The sequence below is a fragment of the Rana temporaria genome, chromosome 6 (genome assembly GCF_905171775.1).
Source record: "Rana temporaria chromosome 6, aRanTem1.1, whole genome shotgun sequence".
Taxonomy (NCBI): Eukaryota; Metazoa; Chordata; class Amphibia; order Anura; family Ranidae; genus Rana; species Rana temporaria.
The window spans coordinates 66,412,161-66,428,720 of NC_053494.1; the positions used below are offsets into that span (position 1 = coordinate 66,412,161).

General features: G+C 41.4%; 1 protein-coding gene across 3 annotated transcripts in view; it reads right to left on the reverse strand.

The window, feature by feature from the left end:
- LOC120943551 (multidrug resistance-associated protein 1-like) overlaps positions 1 to 16,560 on the reverse strand; it is a 650,821-nt gene that overhangs the window by 434,774 nt on the left and 199,487 nt on the right. For all 3 annotated transcript variants that reach the window (XM_040356917.1, XM_040356914.1, XM_040356915.1), the window contains exons 10-11: positions 3,115 to 3,276; positions 697 to 789 (exon numbers count right to left, since the gene is read on the reverse strand). In XM_040356917.1, the coding sequence (XP_040212851.1) occupies positions 697 to 789; positions 3,115 to 3,276 (255 nt within the window). The remainder of the gene's footprint in view (positions 1 to 696; positions 790 to 3,114; positions 3,277 to 16,560) is intronic.

Consider the following 16,560-nt stretch of genomic DNA (forward strand, 5'->3'; position numbering starts at 1 on the left):
TCCCATCATGCCTCTGCCTCTGGGTGTCATGCTTGATGCTGTCAGAGTCTTGCTATGCCTCATGGGACTTGTAGTTTGGCAACAGCTGGAGGTCCGCTAAATGCATATCCCTGGCCTAGGCTATAAGATTTCCAAGACCATAAAACCGAGCTGCAGCACGTTCGCCAAGACCATACAGCGGTTTAACAGGACAGGTTCCACTCAGCAAAGGCCTCGCCGTGGTCGACCAAAACAGTTGAATGCACGTACTCAGCGTCATAACCAGAGGTTGTCTTTGGGTACTCAGTTTAAATGTACCAATAACTAACAATGGCTAGATATGGTGTCAACAAGAGGTATTCTGTTTTAAAGTAAACCATTATACTACAGCTCCTTTGCATACCGTTTTGCGCACATAGGTTTACTTGTGCCACAATGTCCACTAGAGGGTGGCAAAGACTAAAAAAAAAAATCAAGAGAAAAATGTATTATACAGCTACTGAACCCAACTGTCATAACATAGGCCTGGAAAATTAAGAACTCTTCACAGTGCTGTAAACTGACAAACTGTGTTACTCTACACTTTATTGCACACACATTGTGAATTTTGCATGGAATAAGTAACTGCTGCAAAGTCGAGTATGCCTGTAGCAGATCCACCTACCATTCAATCACAGCTTAAAACAAACCGCTTTTAAATATCAAGGAACAACAAACCTGATACTTCTTTGTTTTCATTGCTATCACTGCATTCACAGGGACCATTAGTATCATAACAGCAACTCCGGCTAACACAGAGGGACCCAGGTTCTAAAAACAAAATCATAAAGTTATATTGTAGATCGCATCGTTTCTAGCAATCTAGTTTACAATCAAAATTAGTTCATATTAATGTGTTTGTAACCCTAAAAAAAAAAAAAAAAAAAAAGGATCCTGTTCCTTTAATGCATGTTTAAAGCAAAGGTTCACCCTAAAAACAAGTATATTCCATTCAATCCAGCATACTGCCGACATGTACAGTATGCAGTTTTTTTTTTTTCCGTTTACATACCGTAGTATAGGTATTTTCCCCCCGGCTTCCGGGTAGGGAATCCCGCGGGAGTGGGCGTTCCTATTCAGAGACTAAGTGATTGACGTATGACAAAAGCTTCACCCCCCGGCGCAAAAGGCGCGTCACCAGTTTCCGAAAAAAGCTTCTTTCGGAAACTGGTGATGCGCATTATGCGCCGGGGGTGAAGCTTTTGTCATACGTCACTTAGTCTCTGAATAGGAACGCCCACTCCCGCGGGATTCACTACCCGGAAGCCGGGGGGAAAATACCTATACTACGGTATGTAAACCGGAAAAAAAAAAAAACAGCATACTGTACATGTCGGCAGTATGCTGGATTGAATGGTATATACTTGTTTTTAGGGTGAACCTCTGCTTTAAGAGCACAGGCCTTGTGCTGTGTAATTTGGCTACATCACCTGAAATACCGAGCTGATCCTACCTGGTTCTGCGCTCCCCCCTGTAAACAGACCACGGTTTATCATGGCTGCTAAACCCCGACACCATGGTCAGTAGGGGTGCCGAAATGAATCGCATCGCGTGTGTGTGTCCCCGATGCGGCATTGATGCATGCGACCAGGAAAAATCACAGCAGGCATCATCCCGGTACCGTTTTTAGAGTGGGCGGTCGGCTTTCCAGTGATAAAAAAACTATGTGGCTAAAAGTCGCTCTGTTGTTATCCCAGGGGGACATTCCCCACCTCCCACTGCCTTCCGCCGCTCTGACCGGGCCTCCTGTCCCACCAGGCGACTCGGTCCACGAGCCGCTATTTCGGCCGGCTAGTGACAGACTGTAACGAAGCGTCCAGTCTGACGCCATTCTACGAGTATGCGCAAAAACACACACGCACCTGTCCCAGCGACGTGGCCACCCAAACCCTCCATTCTCTCCCCGCCTGTCCACGGTGCTGGCAATACTACTGTAGGCATCCGGCTGTGACAGCATGCAGCTTCACAGCCGGGTGCGCATATCTCACTGTGCTGTCCTGCATAGCCGGGCAATCTTCTGGGACCTGTGATGTGTTCCAGAAGATTGCAGGGAGGAAGGGCCGCCTAGGCAGCCCAGGCAGAAGTGGGAGTTTGTCAGTTATCGTGATGAATCGTGATGCATCGCGGAATTGAAGCCCAGATAAATCGGAATCAAATTGTGAGACCAGTGAAGATGTGCGCCCCTAGTGGTCAGTTTATGTGCCTTCGTCATCCGCAGCTCTCCTCTGTCCTCTCCCCCCTTCCTGCCCGTCAGCTCTCAGATTCTCCCCTCCTGCTGTTTTCATAACAGTGTAATGTCCCTACAATCAACTCTGTTAGGTAACAATGTGTCCCACTGTATGTCCTTTATTATATATAAAAGAAAAAAAAGGCAGATATCCACCTCGTTCCAGAGCAGCTCACGTGACAAGCCACCTCTTTCCTCCCGGCTGACCTCAGCAGGAGTTTTCGGGCCCTCAGGCTGTAGCTGCCAGCCCAGGAGAGAGGCGGCCAGTCACATGAGCGCCAGGACGCACTCTGAAATAAGGTAGATATCAGTTTGTTTTAATAAAGAACATACAGTGGGCACATATTGTTACCCAAGAGGGGACTGTAGGGACATGACAAGCAGCCCTGCTCTGTCTTCCTCTCCCCTACCCTACCCTACCCCACCCCTGCCTGTCTGCTTGTGTCAGTGCCTGCCCCCTCCCCTTATAACTACAAAAAAACTCCTATCCCCTCTGTAACATAATATGTCTCCCGGCACTTGCGTGACTCCTCGGCTCTCTCCTCTTCTCCCCTGCTGACGTCAGCGATAGTGCTCATCCCCGCCCACTGGAGCAGTCACCAGGGCAGAGGAGAGGGCAGAGGAGAGAGCCGAGAAGTCGTGTGAGCGTCGGGAGACACTCTGATGTAGGTACAGATGAGCATATTTTTTATACAACACAGGCACAGTGAGACATTTTATGATGTTACAGAGGTGATAGGAGGTTTTTATAGTAGTGGCTTAACCACTTTAAATGTTATACTGTAGGTCATAAATGCAAACAATAAATAACATATAAAAACACAATGGTGAATTTATAACTAAAGGAGAAGACACAAAACATCATATACCTGAAACAATAAGTACAGAGCCAATACAACCTGAAGTGGAGCTGACCAAATCATATTTATATAGGTTGCCAAGTCCATAAATCTCTGGGCATCTACAGACATCAGGTTGACAATTTCTCCAATAGTAGATGTGCGACGTGCAGAGTTACTGATCACCAGGGCCTACGAGAAAGAGGCAAGATCCACTGAGTTTATACAGTGACAAAGATGCACTAAAAAGGTATTCTAACAATTAAACTTGTGTCAGTACATACATAAAAGACAAACTGTATGTAAACTTCAAAAATGAACTTCCTTTTTTGCCCCTTTCAGACTGGTCTGATAAAATAGACCATTGTAATCTGATAAGTGAGAAAAATAACAGATGTTCTTGCCAGAAATCTTGCGAGCTGCTAACTTCCTGTGCTCTCCGTTTCTGCAGATTGTTATCAGAAAGCACGGTTCTATACTCTCCAAAAAAACTCCTTTTATGTAAAAGGAGAAAATGGGTTAATGTTCTAGGGTGACAATTCTAATCCTCAATACAGTGAGTGTGTGGCCACCCTAGGTCATAAAGTGTCTTATTGACAGGAATGCCACATGAAAGAGGAAAAATGTATGCAGCCTCTATTTCTGAAGATGGGCAAGCTGAAGTAAAGTATATTCAATTTTTGTTCCTGGGTTCAGTTAGATTTTAAGGAATATATAAAATGAACTCCTGTTTACCATTTTGGATAGAGTAGAAAATGGTTACATAGTTAATCTGGTCGAAAAAATACAAATAAAAGATAAGTCCATCTAGTTCAACCAACAGAAAAAAAGAAAACCAGCACACACACACACACAAATAGAAAACCTCCATATACAATACCCAAAACGCACAGGAATGCAAAAAAATCCCAATTAAAGCATGATCCAATTTGCTCACAAAAATTCCCTCCTGATACCCTAAAAAGGCATTTCAGATATTTAACTTTACCTATAAATATTCACATCCAGTGATATGTGCATTTAGGAAAGAATCCAGACCTCTTAAAACAATTTACTGAGCTGACTAGAACCAGCTCTTGACAGAGTCTATTCCACATTTCCACAGTTCTATGAAGAAGCCTTTCTGTATTTGGGGATAACATGTCCATTCCTCTAGATCAGGGATCTCCAAACTGCGGCCCAAGGGCTGGATGTGGTCCTTTGCTAGCCTTTATCTGGCCCTGGGAAAACTATTTCTGTCAATGATATGCGAGGCAATATTCCTCCCCATACCTGGAGTGAGTTCCCAAGGTTTAACGACAACACCGGGAGACAGAAATTATGAAACAGCAACAACCCAGGGATGGCAGCAACCAAGATCGCGGAATAGAAGAGTTAGATACCAGCAGACTAGGAGCCCCGCTAATAGGAGAAGAACACCAAGCACCCATAACAGATATTCCTCCCTCTCCGATGAATATTCTGATGAATACGAACCGACACCAAGACATCCCCCACCTGGAAATCGCCATTATGGCCAACAGCGGAGGCCTAGGGGAAATTCCCCTCATATGAGAGCAAGAGAAAATGGGGATTTTCGCAGGGGAGGATCCCGCAACAGACCTCCGGGCCGCTGGCAGGGGAGACCCACACACAACCATTCAGGTTGGAGGGGGAATGGCAACCGAGGGGGTACCCGTGGAAATACCCGAAGAATAGAAGAATATCGAGGGCCACGGACAGGACAACAACAACAAACGGACTACCAAGAACCAACACGGGACAACAGACATATGGGACAACCAGTAGGGTTACCACAGAGATACCCACAAAGAGAAAACGGCCAAGAGGATGTAGGGGAGGGAAGAAACAAAAGGCCAAGGCATCATTAGGAAAGGGCATCTTCAACCTTAGTGGAGTAGCCCTCACGAAAGCAGAAATGAATATACTTGATCTAGGTCTTAAATATGCCCCCAATAAACCACTAGACCGATTCAAAGTATACATAGACTTCCAAAAGTTTTTGAGGAAGATTAATCTAAAGAAATACTTCGCTAATACAAAAAATAACGTGAACAACGATTCGCAATATATTCAAACAGGGCTGAAAAACAACTCCACATTTAATCCAACTAACCCAGGGAATCAATGTGTTATTGCATTTAAAAAAATGGTGGAGAACGACCTTAGGAAGTTGGAAAGGAAGATAGATAAAAAGAGTAAAAACATATGGAAAACTATTAAAGACATTGGGAACAAACATGAAATCGTGATCCGCCCTGCGGATAAAGGGGGAGGCCTAGTTATTCTAAGCCTCAAAGACTACGAGGAATAAATGAACAATTTGCTTACAGTACCTAACACCTACTTGAAACTTAACGGCAACCCCAAACTAAAGTACCAGAAAAATCTTGAGAAGTATGTACAAAAGGGGAAAGACATGGGAATTCTCAGCGGCAAAGAAGCGGAATACCTCATCTCCAGCTCTACAAAAACACCTGTCATATACTATACCCCAAAGGTCCACAACAAGATGCCAAAACCTCCTGGAAGACCAATAATCAGTGGTATAAATTCAATATTTTCTAGATTGGGGGAGTATCTTGACACTTTCTTACAGCCATTAGTCAAGCAAGGGAAATCGTACCTCAGAGACAGCCTCCAACTGATACAGGAATTGAAAGAAATAACAAGAGCTGAAAACCTTATACTAGTCACCATAGATGTGAGTTCCTTGTATACAAGCATTGAGCAGGAGGATGGCATCATGGGGGTGGCCACAGCTCTATATGAAAAGACCACATATAGACAAGAGCAAATACAGTATATACTAGAAGGATTGAAGTTGGCGATGGGGTGCAACTATTTTTGGTACGCCGATGAGTACTATGTACAAACAAAGGGTGTCGCAATGGGGGCTCGGTATGCCCCCAGTGTTGCTAACCTGATGATGAATGTTTGGGAGGATGAGTATATTTACCAAAGAGGATATTCAGAGATCAAGCTGTATCGTCGATACATAGATGACCTCCTCATCCTCTGGGAAGGACCAGTGGAGGGATTACAACCCTTTCTAGCGGACCTCAATAACAACAGGTTCAACCTTAAGTTTACTGGGAAGTACAGTACCGAACTAATCGAATATTTGGATCTAGAAATTTATAAGAATGGTGCAGCACTTCACACTAGGACATTCTTCAAAGATACTGATAGGAATGGATATATTCCTATTAATAGCTGTCACCATCCGAAATGGAAGGCCAATATCCCAAAAGGACAACTGCTGAGGCTGAAAAGGAATTGTGACTCTAATGATGATTTTGAAAGGCAAGCCCAGACCATTGTGGACAGATTTAAGGAGAAGGGGTATACATCTGAAAGCCTGGAGAAACTGAAAAGAGAAATCTCACAAAAAGATCGGATGGATCTACTCAAGCAGAGCACAAAGGCCAACCAAAAACGAAACGAATGCCCTTTTGTTACTGGTTTCAGCTCCCAGTATAAGGAATTCGAAAGTATTCTTAAAAAATATTGGCCGATCCTCAAGGAAGACTGTACACTGTCAAAGGTTCTTCCCAATAAGCCTACATTTATCTATAGAAAAGCACCCACTCTCAGACACCATCTGGTGCACAATATTATTAATCCCCCTAAGCAAGTGGAAATATGCCCAGACCTCAAGGGGTTTTACAAATGCCAAAGGTGTCTAGCGTGCAGAGAAAGTAAACAACAACCACGTAGGAAAACAGAGTTTAGATCGAGAAATGACCACAAAGTGTATAAGATCAGAAATTTGATAACGTGTAATACCACCCACGTCACATATGCTATTGAGTGCCCATGCCACCTATTATATATAGGGAGAACTACAAGAGAACTGCGGGTGAGGATACGGGAACATATCAACCTCATCAAGAAAGGGTCCTCTAAACATTATCTATACCGCCATTTTGAAGAAGTACATCAGAAGGATCCTTCAGGTCTCATATTTTATGGCATAGACAGTATCAAAGATAATTGGAGGGGAGGCAATAAAGAAATTGCAGTATCACAGAACGAAACCAGCTGGATCTACCGTTTAGGGACACTTGTGCCACACGGCCTGAATGTCGATATAGATCTTAACTGCTTTCTGGCCAATCCCTAGTAATGAGACGAACACACCTCAGTTAATTATTAGCACTCTTACTGTATCACTTCACAATAATATTATTATTATTATTTAGGTTTATTTTATATATTTCTTTATCTATTTAGTCTTAACACACATTACTTAGTTGTTGGTGACACTCTGTCATACTTTACAACATAGGATATTTACATGTAGGACTTAACATGTATCGTTTAACATGATGGGGGAATGGATCTCTCACCTACACTATGTAATATATGAATCACAGTTTGACCACACTAGCACTACATTGTATTTACTACTGTACCTTTGATGCATTGGGTAGGACAATATGCCCACATGTATTAACTATTCTTCACGGTTTCTTCACTTTAACAGGGTAACAGCCAACCCCACATCTTGATATCATATCAATAAGCGTATATTGGGGAGGATAATTGCCCCCCAACACATTGGAACATACACCATGGGAGTACCCTTATTATGTGTTTTCATTCACCCAATCTTTGACTCACCCTATTGAGTAATGCACCCACTCTTACACATAGGATGTTTCACCTTATTTCCCAATTTTTACCAAATAATATCATATTCAATAATATGTGGACTCGGTAGTCTTCTGTCTATACCGCGGACATAGGGGTGGGTAGGGGCAATTTTTGGTCGCACTATGCGGCTTTTATTTCTAGTGTCTCAATCTAACACAACCATTTATAATCCATTGCCCTACCCATTACCTAGTACCCCTTATTGGACGTATCTAGGCCCATCCGCCTAATCTCCATCTGGTACAATTTCTTCTAATAGGGGTTCTATGACCTAGCACAAAGGGATCACTTAGAACCAGATGGGTGCGGTACATGACCCCCACGGACCCTTATTTTTGGTCTAAATCTTCCTTATCACGACCCCCTTTCACAAATCGGACTTATGCAAGCAGACCCTATAAGGCCTAGGGTCCTACTAATACTTACCTATAGTCTACACCTATTGTGGTTATCACATGTAGTATATTTATTTATTTAGCTATCGATATATCATATCTGTTTATAATGTATATAATTTATATCTTCATATGGTTACAGAGAAGATATGCATGCTATGCCAAGGTCTATATACACCAATATATATTTATCTGTTCTTTGATTTGGTTAACATAGCTTCCGTCTATATGTATGGAAAGCACAATATATAGTTTATCAACCTTTTGTCTTGATATATGGGCGAGACGCAGAGCTGCGGTGATACTTCCCGGGGTGCAATTTTGAGCTTTAACCAGCACATTCCCATTGGGCATAAGTCCGGGGATGGAACACAGTGATTGGACACTTCCCGGGGGAGGGTTAACCAGCACCGCTCGGCGACTCCTATAAATATCAGCAGCCGACGCCGCGCTGACAAGCCTCAGAAGACGAATCACAAATTCGAAACGTACGTCAGGCCTGTACGTGTGACGTCACTTCCGGGTGTACGATAGGTGGTTTTGGCTGGAACGCACGCCACTACCTAGGACACACACGCCATCACCTAGTGTAGCTAGGCTGAGCTGTCACCTAGGGCGGACCCAAGCCAGCCATTTACAGCTACCAGTGATTTTCCTTTTTCTTTTATTTTATTTTTGTTTTTTGCTTACATTTTCATGGTACAATTGTCTTATTGGCATCCTGCCCGTACACCTCACTCTTAGGAAGCAGGTGCGGACATTGCCATTTTTAGCTTATATATATTTTTACCAGTCACTTTATTTATTTTTCTGTTATTGGCCTGTATCAGACATGCCTTTATGAATACATTTTTTACAAAGATTAAGGTGTCAGACCTTATTACACTATCGGAGCCCCCCGTATGTGTTTTTTCTTATCTGAGGGACCAAGGGAGTTAAACTATCCGGATTAATAGCAGCATCATACCCGTTTGGAGGAAGGACCCAGCAGCAGACAGGAGCAGCGGTTACCTGAACCCCCGATACATGCGGACCACCCCAAGAGGGGACTTCTATCTGGTGAGTGGGGAACCCTGAGGGGAGCACCGAGAGCACTCGGAGTTGTGTGACAGAGGCACTACTTTCACACCCACCTGCTTGCTGGACTTTCACCAATCTATCAAGATTTCCTGCACATTGTCCCATGGTCTCGTTTATATAAGGAACAATGATGAACTGTATATACATATGAGATTTTGTACACTGCTTCCTCCTCCAGGATGGACAATATTTCTATATACTTAGTGTGTATCTAACAGTTTATTTACTGCACCATTTGGTGCTGGTCTATAGAGATACCTCTTCTTTCCCACAGGGGGCAGGAGCCCATTTAACTATTACTATATCTGGAAAAAAATTCTACGGATAGTCGTGTATGATTTATTGGGTTTTGCCTTGCATCATATATTTTGATTCATGCACGCAGCTATATTCCTGCTGCATTTACTTGGTATTTTCCCGTGAGGGCCAGTTACCAAGAATAGGTTTTACAATTTGCAATCCTTTATTTATTCCGTAGAAACCTCATATCTGTCACTTTAGGTCTACCACATTATACACACAGCCCACTGAGTAGCATATATTGAGCCTATTATGGTTTATAACACAGAGGGCATTGTATTCTACTATAACCCTATGAGCTGCGGACCATAGTGATTAGAGGTATTTGAGGAGCCATACCAGAGCAGACTGCACACCCAGCGTTCTATCTGGGGGATATGTCATTGTCCCTGATCTAGCTCCTTTCATAGTGTCCATACAGGCAGCGCCACTATCCCTAGTATCCTATTTATTATCCACTTCTGCCCCTTGGGGGACAGTTTCCAGGGAGGCAGCAGCCTTACACCTCAGATATCTTAGCGCAGGTTAACACATTTTCAATATTCCTTCTACTGACACCAACAATGGAGCACTATGTCTTCCACTGATACCAATGAGGAGATATTACTCCCAATAACACCAATGATGGGGCCTTACTCCTCCGACTGACCACAAACCCTGAGGCCATGTTTAGTCTCACTGATGCTGGGCCAGAGACATTTTCCTCTGGCCACAATCCAGCCGCCCTAAAGTCGAAAATGCTGCATAAAGCCTTAAAGCACACCTCAGAACAAATCACCTCACAAAGGAGATTAGAGAATTAGGGAACCGGACAGAAACATTGGAAATGAAAGTTGAAGAAATTGAGGTTTTCAACCAAGAATGTCTGACTGAACTGGACTCACTTAAAGAGGAAAATATAACACTACAAAATAGGTTGGAGGATTATGAAAACCGCGCCAGAAAGTCCAATTTAAGATTCAGAGGTATTCCTGAATCAGTCTTAGACCTCCAAGCCACCATACTAGCCTTATGTCAGGAAAAACTGCCAGTCCACAGGGCACTTATGCCCAAAAAGACAAAAAGGGTCCCCCTAGGGACATTATTGCCACGTTCCATTATTACAGAACAAAGGAGCAGATATTGGAAGCAGCCAGAGAAAAGAACAATTTACTCTTCCAAGGATATAACTATCAGATATTTGCAGATATCTCCCAGCTAACTATATCCAAGAGGCGGGCAATGAAACCTCTCTTATTGGAACTCCAACACCACAAGATTAAATATCAATGGGGATTTTTCCCTTTTCCCTGCGCTTCACCTACCAAGGAACCAAAATGACTTGCAGAACACCTGACCAACTTCAACAAGCCTTACTTGACCTCAAGCTAATTGAAGGAGCAGCCACAGCAACCACCTCACGCAGAAGATCAGCATCTGCTTCTTCCCACAACAATTTACCTTAGCATGGGATGAATAATGGTACCCACCATTCACATAAACGAGGCAGATTCGCATCCCAACCCCAGGACCAAGAAGATACAATGGACTGACTGACCATCACAAAAGTTTCCTCATTTTTTTTTTTTGCTTCAACAACACTTTTTGGGAAAGGAAAATACAACTCATGTAAAGACTTTTTTCCCAAAAGGAAAGAAGTCTTACACTTAATTTCCACTCTTCAACATTTTTTTTTGTTTATACTTTCTTTTTTTCTCTCAATTTAATTTTTTTTTTTTTATGAAATACCTGAAGATCTGATAGTAATATTACTCTGTGTGTTTAAAATATACAATCTTATCATCTTCTACTTGTGTGTGAATTCAGGGTAGTGTATAAACCACCTATATTAACCACTTCCCGACGGCCGTACGGATATGTGCGGCCGCAGGGTGGTTCTAAATCTCTGACAGGACGCATATATGCATCCTCCGCTCTTCCAGGCCACTAGAGGGCGCGCGCGTGCCCGCCACATTCCAGAGATAGCGATGCGCGTGCCTGGCGGCCGCGATGTCCGCCAGGCACTCGCAATCGGCGGTTACAGGGACAAGGACATGGATCTCTGTGTGTAAACACAGAGATCCATGTCTTGTCAGGGGAGAGAGGAGACCGATCTGTGTCCCTTGTACATAGGGACACAGCATCGGTCACCTCCCCCAGTCACCCCCCTCCCCCCACAGTTAGAACACACCCACACATTTAACCCCTTCCATGCCCCCCTAGTGTTAACCCCTTCCCTGCCAGTCACATTTATACAGTAATTAGTGCATATTTATAGCACTGATTGCAGTATAAATGTGAATGGTGCCAAAAATGTGTCAAAAGTGTCCGATGTGTCCGCCATAATGTCGCAGTCGCAATAAAAATCGCAGATCGCCGCCATTACTAGTAAAAAAAATAATAATTCTGTCCCTTATTTTGTAGGCGCTATAACTTTTGCGCAAACCGCTTATCGCGATTTTTTTTTTTTTTTTACTAAAAATATGTAGAATACGTAACGGCCTAGACTGAGGATAAAAAACAAATTTAAAAAAAAAATTGAGCCATTTATTATAGCAACAAGTAAAAAATATATATATATTTTTTTTTCAAAATTGTCGCTTTATTTTTGTTTATAGCGCAAAAAATAAAAACCGCAGAGGTGATCAAATACCACCAAAAGAAAGCTCTATTTGTGGGAAAAAAAGGACGTAAATTTTGTTTGGGAGCCATGTCGCACGACCGCGCAATTGTCAGTTAAAGCGACGCAGTGCCGAATCGCAAAAAGTCCTCTGGGCAGGAAGGGGATTTAAGTGCCCAGTAAGGAAGTGGTTAATGTTACAATAGGGGAAATTTCAATATTATTTTAAACCTTGAATAACTCCACATTTTATTGTGGGAATAGTTTAAAAATAACTAGTATTACCCCAGTAGTTTAGTCGTTAATGCATCCCCCCCCCCCCCAATTTCACTTTTTTTTATTTATTTTTTGTAAATTCGGGAAATTCGAAAAATGTGTTTTTTTTTCGTTTGTTTCATTCGTTTTTTTGTTTTTTGTTTTCGGAAATTCTGGAATTTAGAAATTTGAAAAATCCGAAAATTGAAAAATCCGAAAAATTTTCGCATTTCCGAAAATCCGAATTTCCGAAATTCGCAAATACGAAAATTTCGAGGGGGAAAACGGAAATACGTAAATACGAATTTTCGAAAAATCGTAAATTCGAATTTTCGTAAATATGAAAATTCATAATTAACGAATTTCCGTAAAAAAAACGAATTAGAAACAAAACGAATTGCACATGTCTAGTGCGCATATCACATTTAGTAAGCTGTTCTCCAGTGCACGGAAAAAACATGTGCCTCACTAGGATCTCCTCGGATCCCCATAATATTATGTGGGGATTCGACGAGGGCCTCATTCCCCCTGATAGGGGGCTTTATCCCTTATCACGGGTAAACCTCAAGTACTTTATCTGCTTAATTGTATTCAGATATTCTTTAATCTGTATTGTCTCTCATTTTCTTTTTAAGGATGATTATTTTGGATCCCCCTTTTCTTCTTTTTCTCCTTTGTCTGCAAGGACTGGGCCGAGAAGCCACTTTACAATGAATAATGGTAAGATTAGCTTAATGGTTAGGCTATCATGGCTCCATTGAATGTATTGACTCTTAATATACAAGGTCTAAATTTACCTCAGAAACGAACAAAAGCATTTAGATCGTTTCAGGCTAAGAAAGCTCAAATTGTTTGTTTGCAAAAAACGCACTTCACCACAAACACAACTCCTAAATTTTATAATGCCTTTTATCCACAAGTGTATACAGCATCTGCTACTACCAAGAAAAGGGGAATCCTAATAGCATTGCACCGAACTACGCCATTTGTACTGAAATCAGAAATCAAAGACCCAGAGGGTCGATACCTTATTCTAACGGGCCTTATCATGGACAACCCTATTACAGTGGTCTCTTATTATGCGCCCAACCAGTACCCTTTGTCGCATCTTTTCCAAATTATTAATACTCACAAAATGGGCTCCCTTTTTATATGCAGTGATTTCAATCAGGTCCTCCTTCCATTTTTGGACAAAACCCCATATGCTCCTCCAAAATATCAAGCCAAGTGGTCTCTCTCTAACCTCATATCCAAATATAATTTAGCGGATTCCTGGAGAGAATCTAATCCAACGAAACGTAATTATATATTTCTCTAACCCACATCAATCATTCAGTCGCATTGATCATATATTTTTAACAATTGGTATGATACCAGAAATACTCAACTCTAATATCATACCCATCACCTGGTCTGATCACAATGCAGTGTTCACCACAGTAGCATCTGCTATACCCACAAATCATGATCCAACTTGGTATCTCCCAGAGATATTGCTTAAGCATCCTACCTATTGCTTAGTGATTAAACAAGCCCTAAAAGAATATTTAAAGCACAATATGAGCCCAGAAATATCCCCACTCACGCTTTGGGAACCGCACAAACCAGTATTAAGAGGAACATTCCAAACGACAATTAGGGATCCTTAAAAGAGAGCGTAAACAAATGGCAAGACAATTACAAACAGAATTTAACTTATCATTCATGGCCTTCCAAAATAATCATACTCCCACCGCCAAAAATCGTCTCGATAAAGCGCGTTTAGAGTATGATTTATTCCTTACTGATTCAGCAGACAAAGCATTAAATAGAACTAAACATACATTCTATAAGAACGCTAATAAACCAGGCACATATTTAGCAAGAGCACTAAACTCTATTAATAAGACCTTCAAGCCTATCAAACTTAAAATAGCGAACAACATTATTACTAGTAACCCACTCAAAATAGTACAGAAGTTCAGTTCCCACCTGAAAACACTTTATTCAGAGGCTAATACATTTAATGACACGGAAGCAGACTCCTTCTCACAAATTCAATTACCACAAATGAAGGAAACTCAAAAAACACAACTAGAAAAACCAATCACACAAGAAGACGTAGCAGCTGCCATTAAAGAACTCAAATTAAATAAAAGGCCAGACCTGATGGATTCTCAGCTCGATATTATAAAACCTTCAAGGACCTCATGTCCCCAAGGATGGCAGAAGCATTTAATGACTTATTAAAACAAAAAACCTTTAGGCAAGAATCATTGTTGGCCATAATATGTATGATCCCTAAACCATATTCGGATGACACCCTTAGTACAAATTATCGTCCTATTTCTATGTTGAATACGGATATCAAAATACTAGCCAAAATATTAGCAAATCGTCTTAAGTTATTGGAACGCTGATCCATCTAAACCAAGTTGGTTTTATGCCCACGCGACAATATACGTAGGGCGAGCCTATTAGCACACATAGTAAAAAAGCGAGGAATTACAGCGTGTTGTCTCTCTTTAGACATCAAACAAGCATTTGACTCCATTTCATGGTCATACCTAAAATACACATTACAAAAATTGGGTTTTGGCCCTAATTTTACAAAATGGATCATGGAACTCTACAATAATCCGAAAGCATATGTTAAGTATGCAGGGTATAAATCAGACCCTTTTAGCAATAAAAGAGGCACGCGACAGGGATTGTGTTATTTGCCCTCCTTATTGAACCACTTGCACAAAAGATCAGATCTGACCCCACTATTTTAGGCATAGAATTAGGACACAAACACAAAATATGCCTATTTGCTGACGATATCCTCCTATTTCTCTCATCCCCCCAAGTGTCAGGCCCTAATCTCATCCCAATCCTGAATCATTTTGCAACATTTTCAGGCTTAGTAATCAATCCAAAAAAATGTTTAGCGCTGAATATATCCCTTTCAAACATAGAACTGAGTGCGGCCAAAACAGGCCTCCCATTTGAATGGCCAGAAAAATGCATCCCTTATTTAGGGATACATCTTACTGCATCCATATCAGATTTATTCTCACATAACTATCCCGCAATTCTAAAACAAATATCAAATTTAATGAATTCATGGACCCATCTCCCATTATCATGGTTTGGAAGAATCAATGCAGTCAAAATGACGATAATAACGAAACTTTTATACTGTACCTCTTTAGAGTGCTACCCATCCCAATACCTGCATATTACTTGAGGATAGTTCAGAAGAGAGTTTCATCATTTGTCTGGGGTTCTTCCAAACCAAGAATAAAAACACAAACTCTATACCTCCCCAAAGTAAAGGGGGGACTCGGATACCCCAACTTTGAGCATTATTACAGAGCTGCACAAATAGCAACACTTGCTAAATATCATGCAAAACAGGAAATACCTCTCTGGGTATCAATAGAAGCAATTGAATGTGATCCCATTCCACTATCCAATGTGCTGTGGGTCTCTCACAAAGCGCGCAGAAATATAAGAAACCCCATTATTAAACATTTACTTTCCCTATGGGATAGATTCAAAATAAAAAAAACTACAATCTCCCCACAATCCATTGTTATCATTCTATAAAAATCCGGCATTTTATCCTGCATGGGTCTTTCCCAAATCATTTAAGGAATGGGCTGTTAGGGATATCATGTACATGCACAAATTTGTCGACTCCACATCTTTCATTTCATTCCCGACATTATGTGAATCATATGGTATACCGCAATCGGAATTATTCAGATACCTCCAAATAAAAAACTTTTTTATGCCTCTAATAACTTCTTCACCTTTGTTAACCCGCTTGTCTATTTTTGAAAATATTTGTAAAAAAAGATCCGCATGCTAGGGGTACAATATCTGCTTTATATTCTCAATCACTAATACAATTCAATATGGATAAACTATCATATGTCTGAAAATGGGAGGAGGATCTAGAAACTGACTTAAATGCATCTGATTGGAATCAAATATGGTATAACACAAAAACAGCCTCCCCAAATGTACTAGCGATGGAGGCAAATTATAAAGTGCTAACAAGATGGTACTTAGTACCGGCTAGGGTAGCAAAATATGTGCAAAATTATTCTGCGCAATGTTTTAGGGGATGTTCTGATACAGGTACATATCCTCATATTTGGTGGTCGTGTCCGAAGGCGCTGATGTTTTGGACAGAGATTTTTAATATAGCAAGTATAT